This window comes from Danio rerio, chromosome 4 (genome assembly GCF_052040795.2).
Source record: "Danio rerio strain M-AB ecotype USA chromosome 4, GRCz13ab, whole genome shotgun sequence".
Lineage (NCBI taxonomy): Eukaryota > Metazoa > Chordata > Actinopteri > Cypriniformes > Danionidae > Danio > Danio rerio.
Genome location: NC_141024.2, coordinates 49,538,225 through 49,557,437, shown reverse-complemented (window position 1 = coordinate 49,557,437; position 19,213 = coordinate 49,538,225). Strand labels below are relative to the sequence as shown.

General features: G+C 38.1%; 2 protein-coding genes and 1 pseudogene across 5 annotated transcripts in view; 2 read left to right on the top strand and 1 right to left on the bottom strand.

Annotated features, from left to right (window-relative positions):
• The window catches only part of LOC137490965 (protein NLRC3), a 766,684-nt gene that overhangs the window by 485,442 nt on the left and 262,029 nt on the right, over positions 1 to 19,213 (top strand). The window lies entirely within an intron of this gene.
• Positions 889 to 11,536, bottom strand: LOC137491018 (uncharacterized). Of its 3 annotated transcripts, XM_088650417.1 has the most exons (6): positions 6,343 to 11,536; positions 4,521 to 4,820; positions 3,683 to 3,851; positions 2,544 to 3,603; positions 1,728 to 2,414; positions 1,523 to 1,641 (listed from the first exon to the last, which is right to left on the bottom strand). In XM_088650417.1, exons 3-5 carry the CDS (start codon positions 3,788 to 3,790, stop codon positions 2,329 to 2,331), a joined length of 1,254 nt encoding a protein of 417 aa, XP_088506543.1. In that variant the 5' UTR covers positions 3,791 to 3,851; positions 4,521 to 4,820; positions 6,343 to 11,536; the 3' UTR covers positions 1,523 to 1,641; positions 1,728 to 2,328. The 3 variants fall into 3 exon arrangements, with proteins under 3 accessions (XP_087104915.1, XP_088506543.1, XP_087104913.1); XM_087248789.2 differs by lacking the exons at positions 1,728 to 2,414; positions 4,521 to 4,820; positions 6,343 to 11,536 and adding an exon at positions 889 to 1,356 and having other exon boundaries at positions 1,531 to 1,605; positions 2,659 to 3,603; positions 3,683 to 3,978; XM_087248787.2 differs by lacking the exons at positions 4,521 to 4,820; positions 6,343 to 11,536 and having other exon boundaries at positions 3,683 to 3,979.
• On the top strand, positions 6,542 to 8,827 carry LOC147844875 (G2/M phase-specific E3 ubiquitin-protein ligase-like; annotated as a pseudogene). The gene is made up of 2 exons (XR_015483528.2): positions 6,542 to 6,936; positions 8,367 to 8,827. The product of XR_015483528.2 is annotated as a G2/M phase-specific E3 ubiquitin-protein ligase-like (transcript).

Below are 19,213 nucleotides of genomic sequence, written 5' to 3'. Positions count from 1 at the left end.
TGTTTTGATAGTTAATATGCCAGTGATTTGATGCTTCACAAAAGTTGCTGACGCCTTTACCAATATGAAAACGCTTTTGTAAACAACCAGTTATTCTTTACACCGATTAAAAAACGGCTACTATAATAAAGAAAATATTTTCTAAATGTGGAACTAAATACATTGATTTGCATTGATGAATACACTTGACACATAAAGCCTGCAGCTCACAACAAATGTGGAAAGTTATTGCGTGTCATATTTAACAAGCCGTTTACTGCTAATTTGATGTAATTTTGCTCACATGGATAATTGAATATTAATCAGATGATGTCATTACGCTGTTGTGCCGTCAGCCTATCGTTCATTGCTGATCATGATTTCGAGGATCGATAGATCTGTCCTTCATAACACACGCAGCGATCTCAGATCAGTTTATCCAGACATTCTAATCTGATTCGCGAACTCGTTTGAAGAACCAAATTAGCGAGAGATCAGTTATCAAGATTAAAAGATCCGGGATCTGCCAAATAATCTTAGATCATTCAAGCGAGGTACGAAGAACGGACCCCTGATCTAGGCACATGTTTCGGTGCATTTAAAAATATATAGTCTTTCTTCTGACTTTGAGTACTTTTATATTTCACCACACAGATGCAGGAAAATATATTGTCCTAAAGTTCGAAACAGTACACATGCAAGGAAAATCTATTTAAATATACACAATTCATGTGAAAATATACATATGAAACAGAAAACAACAACAAAACATAAAATACAGTAATAAAATAAATCAAGTTAAATGAAAGTCAGCTGTTTAGTTTCCATTCAAAGATAAAACCTAAAATAATTATATATTTTATTTTCAGTATTAATGGATAATAGGGTTGTGTGAGTGTGTGTGTGTGTGTGTGTGTGTGTGTGTGTGTGTGTGTGTGTGTATAAAATGTGTATTATGATCTGACACCTACAGTATGGACATTTCATTTATATTTATTTTCTAAAATAATCACCTGTCTTATTAATTACCTTAAGTCTATTTATAGACCTATTTCTGTTTAGTTATTAGCCTTGTGAATGTTTTTTTTTTTTTTCCAAGATTTTTATGATATCTTTTTTTGTGCTTCTATTTCCTTTATTATATGCATTTTTTATTTTGACAACAGACATTCTAAACAGACACCTTCCTATGTCAATCCAAATTGTGTTTTTAGACAGACCATTCTATAAGACAAATATTTAAACAAAAGTATATAATTCAACAACTTTACCACGCCCATTCAGCAGTGTCCTGGCAATTTCTTTTCTATAAATCTTCACCGCTGAGGCCTTGTTGGCGAACATCAAAGACTCCCCAGCCAGGATTTTTTCTGCATACTAATATGACACAGAATTATAATGGATTAGTCAGTATATGCTGTTGTACATAAATACACGAATAATGTGTAATCCAAATGAGTATTTTTACATACTTGACACATGTAAAATATTTTGCTTTAACAAATACTAAACAGTAGACAGCAGTTTAGCCAATGAGAGACAAAAACAAACTTTTTTTTAAGCACAAATACTCCACATGAACTGCACTCTTTTTGGTGACTGTGTGGAGCTGTGTCGGCTGTCCACCTGGAAGAAATTACTCCTCTTTTTCTCATAAATGCCCTAAAAAGGCAGGCAAATGTAAAATTATGGCAATTGCATAATTCAGTTTGTATTAAAATAGATTTTTTTTTATAAACAACAGTCACCTTGTGGACTCCAAGCACTGTTTAATCTTGCTGGCTTCAGTTCCCAGGGGATCAAGCACAAGGCTCTTTTTCTGGTCCGGAAAGATGGCCTGTAGATTGTTGTATTATGATGTATTTTTATATTATTTTAGATTATATTATCATCATCATGTTTCACAGCTATTGTGAGTAATTTTTACTTACCACCAAAATCCAGTGACCAGGTTCATGAACAGCTCCCAAAATTACCACATACTTTGTTGAGTCACATTAATACAGATAACATTTATATACAAAAATAGTGAATAAAACCTATTTAGTGACAATCCACCTAAAAAAGCAACCCCCACCAAACCCTGTGCCTACCTTCAGTCTTGAATTTTTTCCCTCCCATATCCTTGTCATCTCAAATAAATCAATATTAATTGGCTTTTTGGCCCTTGTTTCATTGTTTAGTTTTACTTTGTGAGCAAGGTATGCATTCATGACCTGTTTGCCAGAAAACAAGTTAGTATATGAAGGTAAACCAGTTAAGGATAGCAGATTTAACTTGCATACAAATTATATACAATACAATTAGACAAATATTTTGTTTATTCAGCTCACCTCACTTTCAAGCTGTTCACTGGGAGCTGTTTTTGCAATGTCCCAATAAAACAGCTTGTAGGTCCCCATTCGGGACAGCAGGACGTGTGGCCTCTTCTATGCCTTTGTGTTAGAAAAAGTAATTGAAATAGTTTCACCATAGTATACAAATGTACATATATTTACATATTTATAACTATATTTGAATAGAAACAGATTATTTTGTTTAAAAAGAAATTAAAAGTTACATACATTTTTCTTTAAAAGTGGATGCATCATAAGATGATGGAAGGCAAGTAGAGTTATGAGCAGCTGAAAGAAGAGGTGAGAAAGTGGCAAAAGGAGATGAAGATGGAGGAGAGAGAGCAGCCAGAGGAGAGGAAGCTACTGGAGGAGAAGATGGAAAAGATGGACCAGAAAGAGCAGCTGGAGAACAGAGAGCAGCTGGAGGAGAATATTGAGCAGGTGAAGGAGCGACAGCAGTAGGAGGACAAGATTGAGAAGCTGGAGCAGAGAGAACAACTGGAAGAGAAGCTGGAGGAGAGGGAACAGCTGGAGGAGAAAGAGCAGCTGGAGAGAAAAATGGAGGAGAGAGAGCAGCTAGAGGAGAATACTGAGCAGATGGAGGAGAGAGAGCAGCTAGAGGAGAAGACTGAGCAGATGGAGGAGAGAGAGCAGCTAGAGGAGAAGCTGGAGTAGAGAGAGCAGCTGGAGAAGAGAGAGCAGCTAGAGGAGAAGACTGAGCAGATGGAGGAGAGAGAGCAGCTGAAAGAGAAACTGGAGCAGAGAGTGCAGCTGGAGGAGGAGGAGAAGGTAGAGGAGAGAGAACAGCTGGAGGAGAGAGAGCAGCTGGGGGAGGAGGAGAAGATATAGGAGAGAGAGCAGCTGGAGGAGGAGAAGAAGAGGAGGTTGCACTCGTTGGCTCAGAGGGTTGCTGATGTTGACTCCTCAGATTTCGAGGTACTCTTGGTGTCTCCTCGTGGTGGTGCTTCAATTGGTCTTTGTTAATCTTTTTTGTGGATCGACCCTCCGAATCCACAAGATCAACACTCTTCCCTTGTATTTTGGTCACCACAAAGGGACCAAAATACTCAGGGTCTAGTTTCCCCCCTTTCCTCTGCTCACTCCGGACATTTCTTCTCCACACTTTTGCTCCCACCTGAAGGTTAAATTGTGCCTTCTTTGACAGCCTTTTTCTTGTCCTTGCGATAGATATATTTACATTATCTTTAACAATGTTCATGATTTTGTCATGTCGTTTGATGTCAATGGCAATGTCTTCAGTGAAGTCATTTTCAAATGAACCATCAAGCTGTGGAAAATGGTAATAAATAACTTAGCTTACCATAGCAATGACATAAAAAGAATCCAGAATATTTACAACAAAATACCTCAAAATGTTCAGGGACTTCACATGGATAGCGTGCCTCTCTTCCAAACATCAAGTAAAATGGAGAGAATTGGGTGGTCAGCTGCTTCTTTGTTCGAAGTCCGAACATGGCAGCATCCAAATACTGGTCCCAAGTATTTGGTTTGTCCTGTACCAGTTTAGATAGGACCCTAAAAAACATGTGATAAAATAAAGAGAAGGCTGTACAAATATACAGTTGAAGTCAAAGGTATTAGCCCTCCTGTGACATTGTAACTCTTTTTAAAGAAATGCAAAATTCTGTCAAATTTTTATAAATAAGTTCCACTTAACATAGTTTTAAACACAATAGTTGTAATAACTAATGATGAGTAATTATTTTTTTGTCTTTGCTATGATAACAGTACATAATATTTTACTAGTTATTTGCAAGATGATAGTGTTTAGCTAAAACAGTGTCATTTAAAGACTTGAAAAGATTTAAGAGAAGCAACAAATATTAAAGTATACCTAAATTGAACAGTAACTATTTTTTTCCAGACAATAAGTAATTTAATCACTGTATATTTACCCTGAAACTACACTGTAAAAAAAGTTGACTCAACCTAAAATCTTAAGGCAAAAAACTTTTTTAACATGTAACATTTTTGAGTTGACTTGACTTGAACCCACTTAATGCACTTGACTCAATTTAAGTTGAGTAAACTCAAAAATGTCCTGCAGTTTGGTGCCTTACAATTTTAAGTTGAGAACTTTTTTACAGTGTACTTTATAGCCAACAATGTTCATTGTACCTGTCAGTGAGTTTTTAGCTGTGGTTTATTAGTGTAAATGTGTACTAAAGTAGATGCATTATTCACCGTTGTATGGTGCCATTGAGCCTCTCCACCAACCCGTTGGTCTGAGGGTGGTATGGGGCACAGAGGCTTCTTTTAATTCCAAGAACTCCACAGACCTTAGTATTGATCTACATAATGATATGACAATAATATTTTATATTTTAATAGTTATAACTTAAAACTTTTAAAGCAGAGCATCATGCAGTTCATAACTGAGCTGACAAAAATACTCACAGTATTGGTAAATTCTCTCCCCTGATCAGTTAGTATCCGTTTTGGCACTTCGTACTGGTATACAAATTTGAGAATACAATTTGTAACCTTGTGACGATCGTCATTAGAATTTTCCTTATTATATGAGTGACGTCTGATTGGGTTACTGCTGTCAGCTGATGCAACGTTATTTAGAGCGCCTTGGATGGGTTTCTCGCTCTCTCTCAATTATTCCTTGTCACGCAGTCAGCATGCAGGTGATTCCGGGTCACTGAGAGGTCATGCTGACTGAGTGTGTGTGTGTGTAGAGAGCGCGCTGCGTACTTGTTGCTTCGAGTCCGTTTTTGTAGCTCAATATGTGTTTTCATGCTGCGTGGTCTTGCTCTGAGGTAGTGGCAGTGTTCTTTAAAGTTAGCCACGGCATCGAAATGCGAGTATGTTATTGATGCGGACGTTGAAGCGGCAACATTTATGAATGGAAGTGTTTATGATTTTTGGCGGAGGTTGTATTTGCGATGCATGGTGAACGTATTATGCGCTCGGGTTTGTTTGTGGAGTGAGGCGCGGGTTTATTTTTGTTTTTTTTGGCGCTCGAGTTGCCTTTGTTTTGGGTTTTTTCTTTCTTTTTGTTTGAATGTTTGATCACTATCGTGATCGGGATTTGTGTTGCAGTTTTCTGGGCCCAGTAGCATCGACGGGTGATCGGGTAAGCAAATGTTTCTTCTTTGATTTATATTGTTTTGGTTAACTTGTATATGTGTATGTATGTCCAAAAGATTTAATGAGATGGTAGAGTAACCATATGAATGTGCATTGCGTTCACGATTGCTTCAACGTGCACAAATGGAAAATCTACTTTAGCGTATACGAATTGAGAGACATTTCAAGTGCATTGATTACCCGATTACTTCAGCGTGCACAAATGGAAAATCTACTTTAGCGTATACGAACTGAGAGACATTTCAGAGTGCATTAATTACCCGATTACTTCAGCGTGCACAAATGGAAAATCTACTTTAGCGTTTACGAACTGAGAGACATTTCAGAGTGCATTAATTACCCGATTACTTCAGCGTGCACAAATGGAAAATCTACTTTAGCGTATACGAACAAAGAGACATTTCAAGTGCATTGAATGTGCAATTGATTCAGCGTGCACAAATGGAATATCTACTATGTGTAAAGTGTACAACTGAGTTCTATAAGTTCTTGAATGTGTGATTTGATTTGAACTTGAAATATTATGTTTGTGGGAATTTGATTAATATTGGTTGTTGTATGTTTAGAAGTGGTTTATTTGATTTATTTCTTTATGGTTGGTTGATGTATCACCCGTTGATGGTTTTGTTTGTAAAAGGTAATTAATAGGTATTGTGCCTGGGCCTGGAAATTTAAGTTTGTTTGGTTTATGGATTTACTTACAATGTGTTGAAGTTAAAGTTTGTTCTTTTCGTTTTCTTCTTTATTAATTCATTGATCTGTTGTATGATTGAATATCTGATTTGGTTTTATTAAATCATGCATCTGTTGAAACTTAAATTTTCATTTAATTGAATTATTTAAGAAACTGTAGTGGGGTCTTTCAACCCCTGGCGCCCAACCCACTTTATTAGCCAAATACCGCTACAACCTCTGCAGCTGACTTTGATTTCAGAGGATAAGCCTGGGCTCATTTGGTGCAATAATCAACTATTACACATATGTACTGATTGTTCTGGTCAGACTTCACCACCTTTCCAATAAGGTCCATTCCAACCAGTTCAAATGGACACTTGGTCTGTCATCAGACAAGAACAGAATTATTTTCACATTTATCAACAAAACTGAGAAAAAAAATACATAACAATCATCAATCAATTTAAATAAGCCCTTACTAAGGAAAAGGCCTTGTTTTTTTTATGCTTACCTTATGTAGTACTGCTAGAGAGTTGTGTCTAACACTTAAAAAATCACTTAAACTGAAAAGACCATAGCTTGTTCATGCTTAAATTATTATTATTTTTTTTCAGATTCAGGGAAGGTCTGGAATGTTTGCATCTTCTGCAACATTTGGAAAAACATCCAAGTCTCTTTTGAGAAATTTTGATGTTTAAAGAGAAGCCACTGACAGCAAAAGACTTAGCGGAGCTCTTCATCCCGTAGCTGTCACCAGTTGGCACTAACAAAAGGACCCTAGAAAACAGGATTGTTTGTTTCTGGAGGGACTGGCTTCTAGATGTGGAAGGTAATAAATATACAATTGGTTATATCAGAGGTCTTCAACCTTGTTCCTGGTATCCTGTAAAGTTTATTTCCAACCGGATTTAGTGCACCTGACTACAATTTTCAAGCTGTCTTGGGGAGCTTAATTGGCCACTTTAGGTGTGTTTGATAAGGGTTGCAGATAAACTCTGAGATAAGGAGTCCCCAAGAACAGGGTTGAAAACCACTAGGTTATATTAGGGTCTTCTCACACTATGCTATCCGAACGGTGCCCAGGCTCGTTTCCCGGATCGTTTTTGAAGTGTGAGTGCGCTGAATCGGGAAGAGGTGGGCCAGTGCTTGTGTGTGAGTGCAAAACGCGCCAAAGCCTGAAACTGAAAGCCTGAAACTGACGTGACTTATAAGGCACTGTTTGATATGGATTTATTAATCATTCTTGCTATTCAGTGAAGGCAAACTGTTGTAGATTATTAAAGACCCTCACTGCACGACAGCTGCACCTTTAGCAAACCTCATAATAGGGTATATGCCGAGCTAATGTTGTTCCTATACTGACAAACTTCCAGTGACCTTTTATTGTAAGTTTTTTTTTTCCATTTTATGTGGTCCCCTTTACAGCATCGATCAAAAGTGGCTAATCTGTTCTACAAAATATTTGACTGTGTCACTGCATATCAAATGACTAAAACGATATAACTGAAGAAATCACCTCTGTGCTGAGCGAAAGTGCTTACTAAGCAGCACAGCATCGATGATGTAAGCATGCCCAGGCTTGAATGTAATGTGAGTGCGGGCCATCGGGGGAGACGGGAGGGGGACAAGCGTGCTTTGGCCCGGTTCAAGGCAACTGTACATAGTGTGAGTACGGCCTTATACATGGTTTACACTCTGTAACATTATACAATTGTTATGTGCTTTCTTTCCTCTCCAATGTCTTTTTTAAAGGTTGCCAGCCACCACCAGTGTTTTGAATGATTTTCATCTAATTTTCATGACCCCCACAATATTTTGTTGCACGAATATCTGCACAAAAAATATTTCAAAATAGACACCAGATGTTCTGCTTTTACACTAAAAAAAAACTTATTCTAGCTTCATGTATTACATGGTTATAGGTGTGGTTATAATCACATATATAAAAAATAAAATTAAATTGATTCTGTCTTTTTTTCTTTAGTTCTTTGATGTTTGTGATACATTATTAGTTCATGACATTATAAGTCCATAGATTGCTATAGAAACAGTGTTTTATGAGCACATATGACTGCACATAAGTACTGACTGTTCCAATCTAAAAACAAATTAAAATTGATCATGATCAGAGCAATCATAAACAAAATTTGTTACATAATAAATGCCTACTGAAGTGGTTATGGTTTTTTGTAAGAATATCCATATTTAAAATTAAATGAAAACCTGAATAATCTTTTTATTTTTATCTTTTTTTCTCAGAGGGAGCATCGTCACCACTTTCTTTAAGCCAGGTTTTGGCATTTGCTTCAGGTTCAACCTCCATTCAGAGGCTGGGTTTCCCTGTTGAACCAGCACTTGAGTTCCTGCATCAACAGGATAATGAGCATGCCAAAATTTACCCTGAAGCAAATACATGTACTATTGTTTTGAGGCTGCCAATGCATCGAATGTTTGAGGACTTTGAAATTTACATGAAAGAGGGCATTTTGCGGGCCCCCACATTTGGGGTAATGTAGTTCAGTTAATGGCAACCCCATTGTATATTGTTCTTTTTTTGTGTCCAGTGTTCTTTGCAACCCTATTTTATATTGTTCTTTTTAGTTTCTAGAGTTCTTTGCAACCCCATTGTATATTGTTCTTTTTAGTTTCTAGTGTTCTTTGTCATGTAAAAACATTTTTTGTGTAGTAATTGTGGTAAATAAAATACTTTGTTCATAGCACCTGCTGTTTTTGTGTACACTAAAAAATTTAATTTTGTGTTTAAGCACTCAAAAACAGTCAATTTGTGATGATAAAATTTAAATAATTAATATACATATAGTCCAGTCTTGTTCAATGACTGTCATAGTTTACATCAGGTAATACTGATAAAGTACATTGTTATATTGGTGACATGAAATTTCTACCAACATTTTTAGTACATTATAAAATGTATTTGAAACATTAATCTCAAAATTATTTGCAGTGTAAATTATTTAATTTGACTCATAAAAGCCCTACGGTGACATATTAAAATTTAATGTATTTAACAAATATAAGACATGAGGACTTAAAATATTCCACACACTTAAGGTTAAAATGGTAAAGGCAAAAAAAAGAGATGGAGTAAGTATTCCAAATATGCAGACTGAAGAATGTGTAAGAATATTGATACAGAAAAATGAAATAAAGGGCTCAAGGAAAAAGCTGTCTTCTACCTGTTTATCTTTAGGTAGACCTTCCATATCATCAAGGTTGAACTAGGAAATCTTGGGCTTAAAAAGGTTGGTGACTACTGGGTTACACTATTCAATAAATAATTACACTTTTTGAGCAACATGACACAAGCAATTGATAATGTAAGAAAAGGACAATTACATAATTTTATAAATTTGCCTAAACATTTGCTACAGGGGTGTTGCTAGCGTCGAAAGGGATAAGGGGCTTAGCCCCTAAAAAGTATCCCCTAACCACACAAAAAAAGACGTTCTAATTCACCTCACTAATATACCCTCACTTACATAAAGTGATCTACTGTAATGTTAATAATAGGATTATAAATGGTTTAATAAGAAATAAAGGGTTTTTGAGTTGACAGTTTAACAATCAATTGTGAAGCTTTGTGACTTGTAACACCAAAAAGGAAAAAAACATTGATAAATTAACCCACTTCTCATTTACTAGTCTGTTATAAGCCATATCACACCTCTTAAGTTTTTTTGTTACTTTTTTAAAAAATGTAATGCATGTCTTCAAAACTGAAAATAGGATTTATTTTCTAGAGTGAGTTGTTATCCAATGTGATAAAAAGCTAACAAACATGTTGGACAGAGTGATTACCTTAGGTTTGTTGTCAAGATACTGGAATATTTTAATTCAATACCATGCAAAATATTGATATTCAATAGGCTACTCTTTTTGATATAATAACAACTTTATAAAAATAGTACAAAAAAATTACAATAAAGATCTATATGCTAAAAATATGTTTACTACAAATTACTTTAGAGGGATTTTTTTTTTCAGTTTTCCTCAAAATGGTTGATGTGGGCATTGTAGCACTTTAAATACATGTAATGGCCGTTTCATTCATACCTGAGCAGAAATTATATATGCCTCACAAAGAAGATGAACAGTCCAGGAAATCCCTAATATGGATGAAGGCATCAGCTATTGCTGTAGTTGAATAAAAATAAGATCTGAAAAAACATGACAAAACTTTGATCATTTACACGACTGCGACAATGAATGTTTTATACAGAATTATTATCCCCCTTTGAATTTTCTTTTCTTTTTTAAATATTTCCCAAATGATGTTTAACAGAGCAAGGAAATTTCCACAGTATGTCTGATAATATTTTTTTCTTCTAGAGAAAGTCTCATTTGTTTTATTTCAGCTAGAATAAAACAATTTTGCATTTAAAAAAAAAAAAAAATTTAAGTCAAAATGATTAGCCCTTCAAGCATTTTTTACCCCGATAGTCTACACAGCAAACCATCACTATTCAATAACTTGCCTACCTACCCTGCATTTAAAGCCTGTAAATGTCACTTTAAGATGTATAGTCTTAAAAATGTCTAGTCAAATATGATTTATAGTTATAATGGTAAAGATAAAATGATTCAGTTATTAGAAATTAGTTATTGAAACCATTATGTTTAGAAATGTGTTGAAAAAAATGTCCGTTAAACAGAAATTAGGGGGAAAAAAATTAGGGGTAAGGGGGGGGGGGGGGCTAATAATTCTGACTTCAACTATGTGTTCTTCCAGCCATCTTAGGTATTTTAATAAGAAAGTCGATTTATAATCCCCTGCTAACTGACATAGCATGTTACAGTAGAATGTAGCTATGAAATAATAAGCTAGATCCATTAATTCACTGTGATTTAATTACAGAAACAGAAGTGACTGCCCATATCATATCTCGATAACTATGTCTAGATATCTACTTCATATCTAGAAAGCTAGTACAATTTACATTTTACTGATAAATTCGCATGTATTTACATTGATATGATCGATTACAGTTATTTTATTTCAACAAAACTACACACATTTTATACTGTGGAAACAAATATTAAGCTTCATCAGTAGTTGGAACTATTCACTTTCGCAAAAGAGAAAAAAATATTACCTCATCAACTTTAGCTCCTTAAAACAATGAATAAATAAAACAATGAATAAATGAAGTGCAGTAGCGGAGTTTTTTAAAACCATATGACAACAGTGCCACTCCCACCTGCCGGTAGAAACAAGGTGCGTTCGACTTCATGCAGCGCTGCGCAGATCGATCGAAATCTGTCTTAAAGCGGTGCATGCTGGTTAGAAATCTTGTCCTGATTGATGCTGCGCCGACGCCACGTGACTGTCACATGTGGCATCAAAGTACCGCGACAGCGCTCCGAGATCAGACGGCAAACTCAGACCATGCAGCTTCTGAAGAGCGACTGCAGGAGCTCTGATGACGACACCGATATTACACGATTGGCCAAGTTCACCACATGACAACAAACACGTGTATTTCGGGTTTATAATTGGACAAATTCCGATTCAAAAGTTTCAAAACAAACAATTTACTTTTTACACCCTCTTTATCTTGCACACATCTTGCTTATTAAAAGACTACAAATATTTTACTGCAGTAATTCATCTTTTGTTAAATAATCTGGTTATAAAGGTTAGCTTGTTTGCCCAAATTTATTTTTTTACTTTTTTATGCAGACTATTTACTGCATTCATCTCCATGAACGATTTAAATGATATATTTTAGTGTATATTTTAGTAAATAACCTAAATATGAACTCAAATAAGTCTTACAGACTTGAAATAAAAAAATCATCATCATTGATCCTGCCACCCTAAAGCTCTCTTAACAAATTAAGTTAAAGAACTATTTTATTAAGTAATTATAAAATGGTTTTATTATATAATATTAATATATATTTTATTTCTTGTCTAGCAGTTTAAAGGATACCTGCTCTTTCTGGGAAACTTCTACATCGCTCACTTATTTTACCTTTTGTTCTTTTCAACACAATCTTTTTGGATTAAAATGCTTTTTTGAAAATACATTCATTATCCAAAATAATCTCATTTATTAAAAACTAATCAAAACACCTTGTTTTGCTTTTTACATTGGACATTTTTATATCTATTAATGTACATATAGGCTAGATCGTGTCAAATCGTCAATATCCAAATCCAGCTAACTGAGTAATCCACGTACGAAGAACGGACCCCAGGCTACAATAAACCGTTACACTATTCAACTATTTGTGTTTTTATTTTATTATTATTTTTTAATTAAATGAATCTAAACTAATTTGCAATTGGGCTTTTGTATATGTGAAATTATTTGGTGAGTGTATCAATTCTGCATACATTAACTTAGCGTTCATTATTAGCCTAATCTAATTAAAAATATATATTTATGAACAGGACATTTAATAATCTGGGAGCGTTGACTTCAAATGTTTTATTTGGCCATGTCTCTTTCATCCCATCCACTGGACGCATTAGGATCGTAAAACGGCCTGGATCCAAGTCTGCAGACACCCCATTTAGGGAATATTCACTCGGGAACGCTCTTGGCCGCTCTCATGCACGCGACCGTGACCGCGCAGACACTGACATCAAGCGATCCGCGTCGAGCGGTACCGTAAAGCGTGTTTTAAATGCGGGACTCAGCACACATGTTCATATTGAAAATCATAGGAAATATTTTGGAGAACGTTCGAGGTTACTAAAGTAACCCTTCATTCCCCGAGGAGGGGAACGGAAGCACTATAAGTGGATTTGATTTGTAAAATCCACGCATTGGGAGGATTCGGATCAGAAGCCGCTTGTCTGGAGAGTATTGAACGGGCCAATGAATGAATTAATTGGCAGCGTAAGCTTGCGCAGGTGTGCGACATCTGCAATTATCTCAGCATATAAGCACACCTGAAGCCAGCAGACGCCATCCTTTTAAGCTGAAGAGACTTTCAAACAGCTAAGGGACAGTCATTATGGCGACGGAGTATAGTGCTTCCGTTCCCCTCCTCGGGGAACGAAGGGTTACTTTAGTAACCTCGAACGTTCCCCTTCGGGGGGAACTTCAGCACTATAAGTGGATTTGATTTGTAAAATCCACGCATTGGGAGCCCATTGAAAGCGCCATAATGACTGCACCTTACCAACACCCCCGATGAGGAGATAGTCAAGCAAGCGTGACGCACCCACATCATGGGGGGCGCGGTCCTCCAACGTGTCCCTGGCCCTAATTTATCCTACTTCAACAGAAGTTTTACGGATTTAGATATATTTTTTGGGAAGTCGTGAGCATCTAGATAATTCTAGGAAATACGACAGTACGTTGGGAAGCGTGCAATCCCGATAGGGAGGACGCTGCGGAGGCCATCCGTTACCCAAGGGGGGGATAGATGGCAGAATTACATATGGACTAGCCCTAAAAAGGGGGAGTACGCATAGCAAAAGAGTGGTTAGCGGAGAGGGAAGACACGGGTCCGCCCAGGGGGGGGACTTAACCGTGGCGGAATAAGCATATGGGATCGCCTAGTGGGGATCACGCATAGCAGGCACCTATACCCAAAACGCGGGCTGACCAGCGGGCAGACCTACAACGTAGTGGGCCAGCAAGTGACTCCTCCGCTGAGTCAGTGCTGGGGGCCACGGAGGAATCTGCAGGGCTCACCTGACGGGGAACTTTACTGACAGATAAAAAAGGCGCACGTACCTCCGTGTTAGGGAGAATGGCGCAGCAAGCGTGTTTCAACACCCTACCGAGTTGTCTCCTCAATCACCAAAGGGTTACCTAATACCCTTGAGGAAACCGGGTCCACTCGCAGATTGTAAAACCTTGCAAATGTGTTGGGTGTCGCCCAGCCCGCAGCTCTACAGATGTCTGTTAGAGAGGCGCCGCGTGCACGCGCCCAAGAGGATGCAACGCTCCGAGTGGAGTGTGCACGAACTCCCGGGGGACACGGCTGACCTCGACTCGAATAAGCGAGTGAAATGGCATCCACAATCCAGTGGGATAATCTTTGTTTTGATACGGCACTTCCCTGCTGCCGACCGCCATAACAGACAAAGAGCTGCTCAGATGATCTAAAATTCTGAGTACGGTCCACATAAATGCGCAGAGCGCGAACTGGACAAAGTAAAGAAAGGGCTGGGTCTGCCTCCTCCGGGGGCAGCGCTTGCAGGTTCACTACCTGATCTCTAAAGGGGGTGGTAGGAACCTTGGGCACATAACCGGGGCGGGGTCTCAGGATGACGTGAGAGTAATCCGGCCCGAATTCCAGGCACGAGTCACTGACCGAAAATGCCTCCAGGTCCCCGACCCTCTTGATGGAGGCCAACGCAACCAGCAGAGCTGTCTTCAGGGACAGAAATCTTAGAGATACTGATTCGAGTGGCTCAAAGGGATCGGATCGCAGACTCGTGAGAACGAGGGCGAGATCCCAAGAGGGCATGAGAGGGGGGCGAAATGGATTAATTCGCCTAGCACCCCTAAGGAACTGGATGACCAGGTTATGCTTTCCCACGGTGCCGCCAGCTACCGCGCTATGATAAGCGGAGATGGCGGCCACGTAAACCTTGAGAGTGGAGGGCGACAGCCTGCTGTCCAACTTCTCTTGAAGGAAAGAGAGCACAACACTAATCTGGCAATTTCGGGGGTCTTCTCTGCGAGAGACGCACCATTCAGTGAATAGACTCCACTTCAGGGCGTAGGCGCGCCTCGTGGAGGGGGCTCTAGCCTGAGTGATGGTATTAACCACCGCAGTCGGTAGGTTACCTAAGTCTTCCTCGCGTCTAGGGACCACACGTGGAGGTTCCAAAGATCGGGGCGAGGGTGCCAGATGGTGCCCTGTCCCTGCGAGAGTTGGTCCTCTCTCAAAGGGATCCGCCAGGGGAGGGCCGTCGCGAGGAGTGAGAGCTCTGATAAAGAATAACAATTAAAGCAGCAATATATTTCAATGCTATCCATAGAGCCATTTAGCAATATAAATCTACGCTCAAGATCTTTATGGATATTTACTAAGTTAAAGACACAATAAATATTCAAGTAAATAAAATTAAATAATAAAAGAAAATGTAGAATGAAATAAAATAACATTAAAGAAAAAGATGCATAGCTGTTATGCTTTTGGTGGCTAACATGGTAACTATAAGAGTGGAGGAACTATGACGTCACTTTGTAGGCTAATCGGCTGCTAGCATAAAACTGGTTCCCTCATGAAAATCCCTATAGGATTTTCCCATAGGCTTTTCGAAGATTGCCAATAATAAGCTCTGTGTTCAAACACTTCATTACACTAACACGTTTTGTCCAGCCGGATAATCCTCACATGAAAATACAACTTTGAGCACTTTTGGATCTTAAATGCAAACGCAAGAGATGAAAAGCTAACATTAGGCTATAAACGGACTACAGAGCCCTCGGGGCACGTGCCTGTGACGTCAGCACCACCCTGCTACAGTCGACTTATCAAGCTTATTTTTTAGAAATAATGTCCATGACAAAGAGTTAATCTCTCTGTTTATTATATTATAATCCACAGTATATATTATAAACAAATAAATACAAACAAACACATAGACCTACGTGCCTTATGGATCGTTTTTAAGTGAGAAATAAATCTGTTTTGCTTTACGGTTGTTCTAAAAGTTTAAAAACTATGTATAAATGTGCCTACATAGTATTATCATAATACATATTTAAATAAGTGTATCGCTCGCGTGCACACAGCCTGCTTGCTTTAACAGACGACAGAAATGAGGCGTGAGGGACAAGTCTATCAAATCAATGCCTGCAAGTTCCATCATGGACACAGAGCAACATTCAATATTCCTTTTATGTCACGAAGTACAGTGAAAAGCAGCCCATACAGTCAAATATGCTATATATTTTACGGATGAGTGTAAATATTGCAGTTATGACAGAGTTAAACTTGTTTAGATAAAGAAAAAAAGACGAAAAATCACTTGATTTCCTAAAAATGACAGTTAAAATGCATGTATTTTTACACATTTATTTACACGTTTGCATTACTGAGAGCAGGAAAAAGGCAGGCTGAACTGGTGAGTATCGTTTAATTAAAATAAATGATCAACAAATGAATCTGTCTCGACAGTCTTTACAAGTGAAGGAATTATCTACACACAATCTGAATTCCCAATTAGAAAAATACTACAAACTATAAAATACTATTCATGAAAATACCTAAATAACAGACAAATCCAAATGCCCAACAGAAGCGAGCTGCGCTACAGACCAGGGGCCTCATGTATCAACGCTGCGTACGCACAAAAACTTTGCATACACCAGGTTTCACTCTCAGAATCGCTCACGTTTGGATTTACTAACGATGAACTGAACGTGGGAATGTGCGCAGCTTCACGGCAGCTTTCTGGCTGGCGTACGCACATTTTTTGTGCGTGTGTGTTTTATTTCCATTGGCGACTCCTAGAGGCAGTTGTGTTAAATTCTTCTCTACAAAGTGTCTGAGCCTTGCAATGGCAGCTGTATGAGACGGGTTCATCTAGTAGGTATGTAAGGTTTCCATACCATACAGTTGACCAGCTAAACATTAAAGCACAATTTGCAGCAGTTGCCTGTTTTCCCAATGTAATCTGAGCTATCTACTGCACGCACATTGCTATAAAGGCACTATCTGAAGATGAATTTGCATGCGTGAATCAGTAACATTTCCATTCAATAAATCTGCTAATAAAATATGATGCTTATTGATATGAACCTATTGATGATTCCTACTTGTCTTTCTCGTGATAAATAGTTGGCAAAATCTGATATGTAGCGGGGGAAAAAAGAAGAAAGAGTACTTCAGACACTGGATTCGAGCCGAGTTCATGCTCGAACGTGTCAATACATGATCACATGCGTCTTACGAATTGCGCCACTGAGACTGTTCAGAGTGCTGCAACATTTTACAGATATAAACCACACTATTTCTTTTTTTTAATGCACTCAGTGCGATGTTCAGACCCAACTGTGTTAACCGTATCAGCTAAACTCTCCCACTCTATTTTTTTCTTTTGTTGTTAATTCCGGAGAACAAACTTGCAAATAACACCGCTTTTCTCCGGTCTACCTCCGAAAGCAGCACCTCCAATTCACATTCTGTTCAAAGTTTCTCTTTTTGCTTGATTTTGCCGTTGCTTTTTCGTTGGGTTTTGCCATTAGCATAGTCATTAGCATATTCATACGGGGGAGGAGGCAGAAGGGGTTTTGTGCTCGTGCATGTTGCGCTCAGTTTCACGTTCATTCGGATGTACAAAAGAATATGCGTGAGATTCGGCGTACGCAGTGTTTCATACATCTGAATTTTTTTCTGCGTACGCACATTTACAGCTTATGCAATGTTTTAGTAAGATTTCCACGCAAGTCTTCGTACATGAGGCCCCTGATCATTTCAATGACGTATAATGTCCTCGACACCACCTGTAGTCTCATTTAGCACTTTGATAGCAACCGTCCTTATTGAAGAAGCATAAGCGATTTAAAAATTCACGAGTGTGCTGTAACGGATGTGTTTTATGTCATAGAATAAAACGTGAAAGTATAGTGAGTTTGTGTTAGCCACGGACCTTATTTTAGCGATTTTACTGAAACCCCATACAAAAAACCCACTGACTTTGGGACGAGGGAACCGGAAGTGCTAAAATGCTAACTCGCTTCCGGGTTTTTGCATACAAATTGATGTCATAGTTCCTTCACTCTATTGGATAGGTACAGATGGAGATTCTTTCAGAACAAATTTTTTAGTATTGAGAGGTCTTAGGGGAACAGTAAGACCTATAAACTAGGAACTAAAGTAGATGTCTTTGGAACAACAATACCTACTACAGTTCAGCTTTACTATGTAGGGTATACCTGTCAACATTGGGATGTGAAAATAAGGGATATGCCCACCATAATAAGGGATGTGCCCACCATAATAAGGGGACCGGGGACCCCACAGCCCATTTTCATATTTTTCATATGACACATGTACAAGTTATAGCTCAAATGAAAGTGAATTATATTCCCATATCAAACAGTTGCCGGATGAACCATGGTGTTTCCATAGCGCAGAATTGAAAACAATACATTCATGATCAATAAGCAGCCCCAGATAGCACAGACAGCTGTCATCTCTTACCTTATGCTGTGTGCTTCAGGGCCATTCTCCTCTGTTTTTGAGGTGATGTGCATAAGTAATCCTTTTATATGTCTGATGTGGTCCAAACATAGTAAATTATGTTTGATCAAACAAAAGAATAGTGAAATATGTAAGCAATGATCGATCCCTGTGGCTTGTACAGCACCTCTCAACAGTTGGAATACAATAACTTTTGCATAGATAATGGTAGAGACATTTTTCTTTTTTACTATGATTACAGACATGTGCAGGAACCACCAAAATTAATTACAACACGCTAGACCACACAGAACCTAAAAGGTACACTTTAAAATTTGAGTTAATCAAAAATAAATAAATACAAAAGTGCCTCTTTTTTTAGCTGTTTATTATAACACAGACAACATATACAGGTATTTTAAATGCTCTCAATAGTGTTTTGTGAAAATGCAAAGGGTTTTAAAGGGCCATGAAACCCCCTCGTTTCAGCAGGGTGTTTTCACACCTCTACTTTGGAAAAAGTCAGAAAAGTGGGCGTGTCCAGCTCTGTTTAGGGGGGAGTGTCGGAGGAAGAAAAGAGGCTTGGTGTGGGAGTGTCTATTTGGGCGCGCTGAATTTCAGAGTCAAAACACACAACCACAGCGGACAAAGTTACATGGACATCTGTAGTCGAATTATTTGCCAAATTATTAAATAGTGGACTTTAACTGCAGTTTGGCTCTTTCATTCAGGGAATTCATTCATGCCCCTCGCAACAAACGTGATATTTGATTCAAGGAACTGCTCTAAGCGTGTATTTTTCATGCAATGTTTGATACCGCACGGCGAATGAGAGAAAAAAAAAACTTAGCATTTCCCGGAAACTTAGATGCACTCGGCAGGTAGTGTCAGAAAGTCGCGTGTGTTATTCCAGTCACAAAATTCAACACGAGGTTATAGTTTAATTGTAACTGTTAGTGCTAACTTGTTTACACTTGGTGCAA

Bases quoted from the DNA above. Each gene is read 5' to 3' on its own strand.
- LOC137491018 (XM_087248787.2), bottom strand. From the start codon at position 3,862: ATGTTTTTTAGGGTCCTATCTAAACTGGTACAGGACAAACCAAATACT. The intron at 3,604-3,682 runs GTATTTTGTTGT...CATTTTCCACAG, and splicing joins AAGTCCCTGAACATTTTGAG to CTTGATGGTTCATTTGAAAA. The intron at 2,415-2,543 runs GTATGTAACTTT...TCTAACACAAAG, and splicing joins ATCCACTTTTAAAGAAAAAT to GCATAGAAGAGGCCACACGT.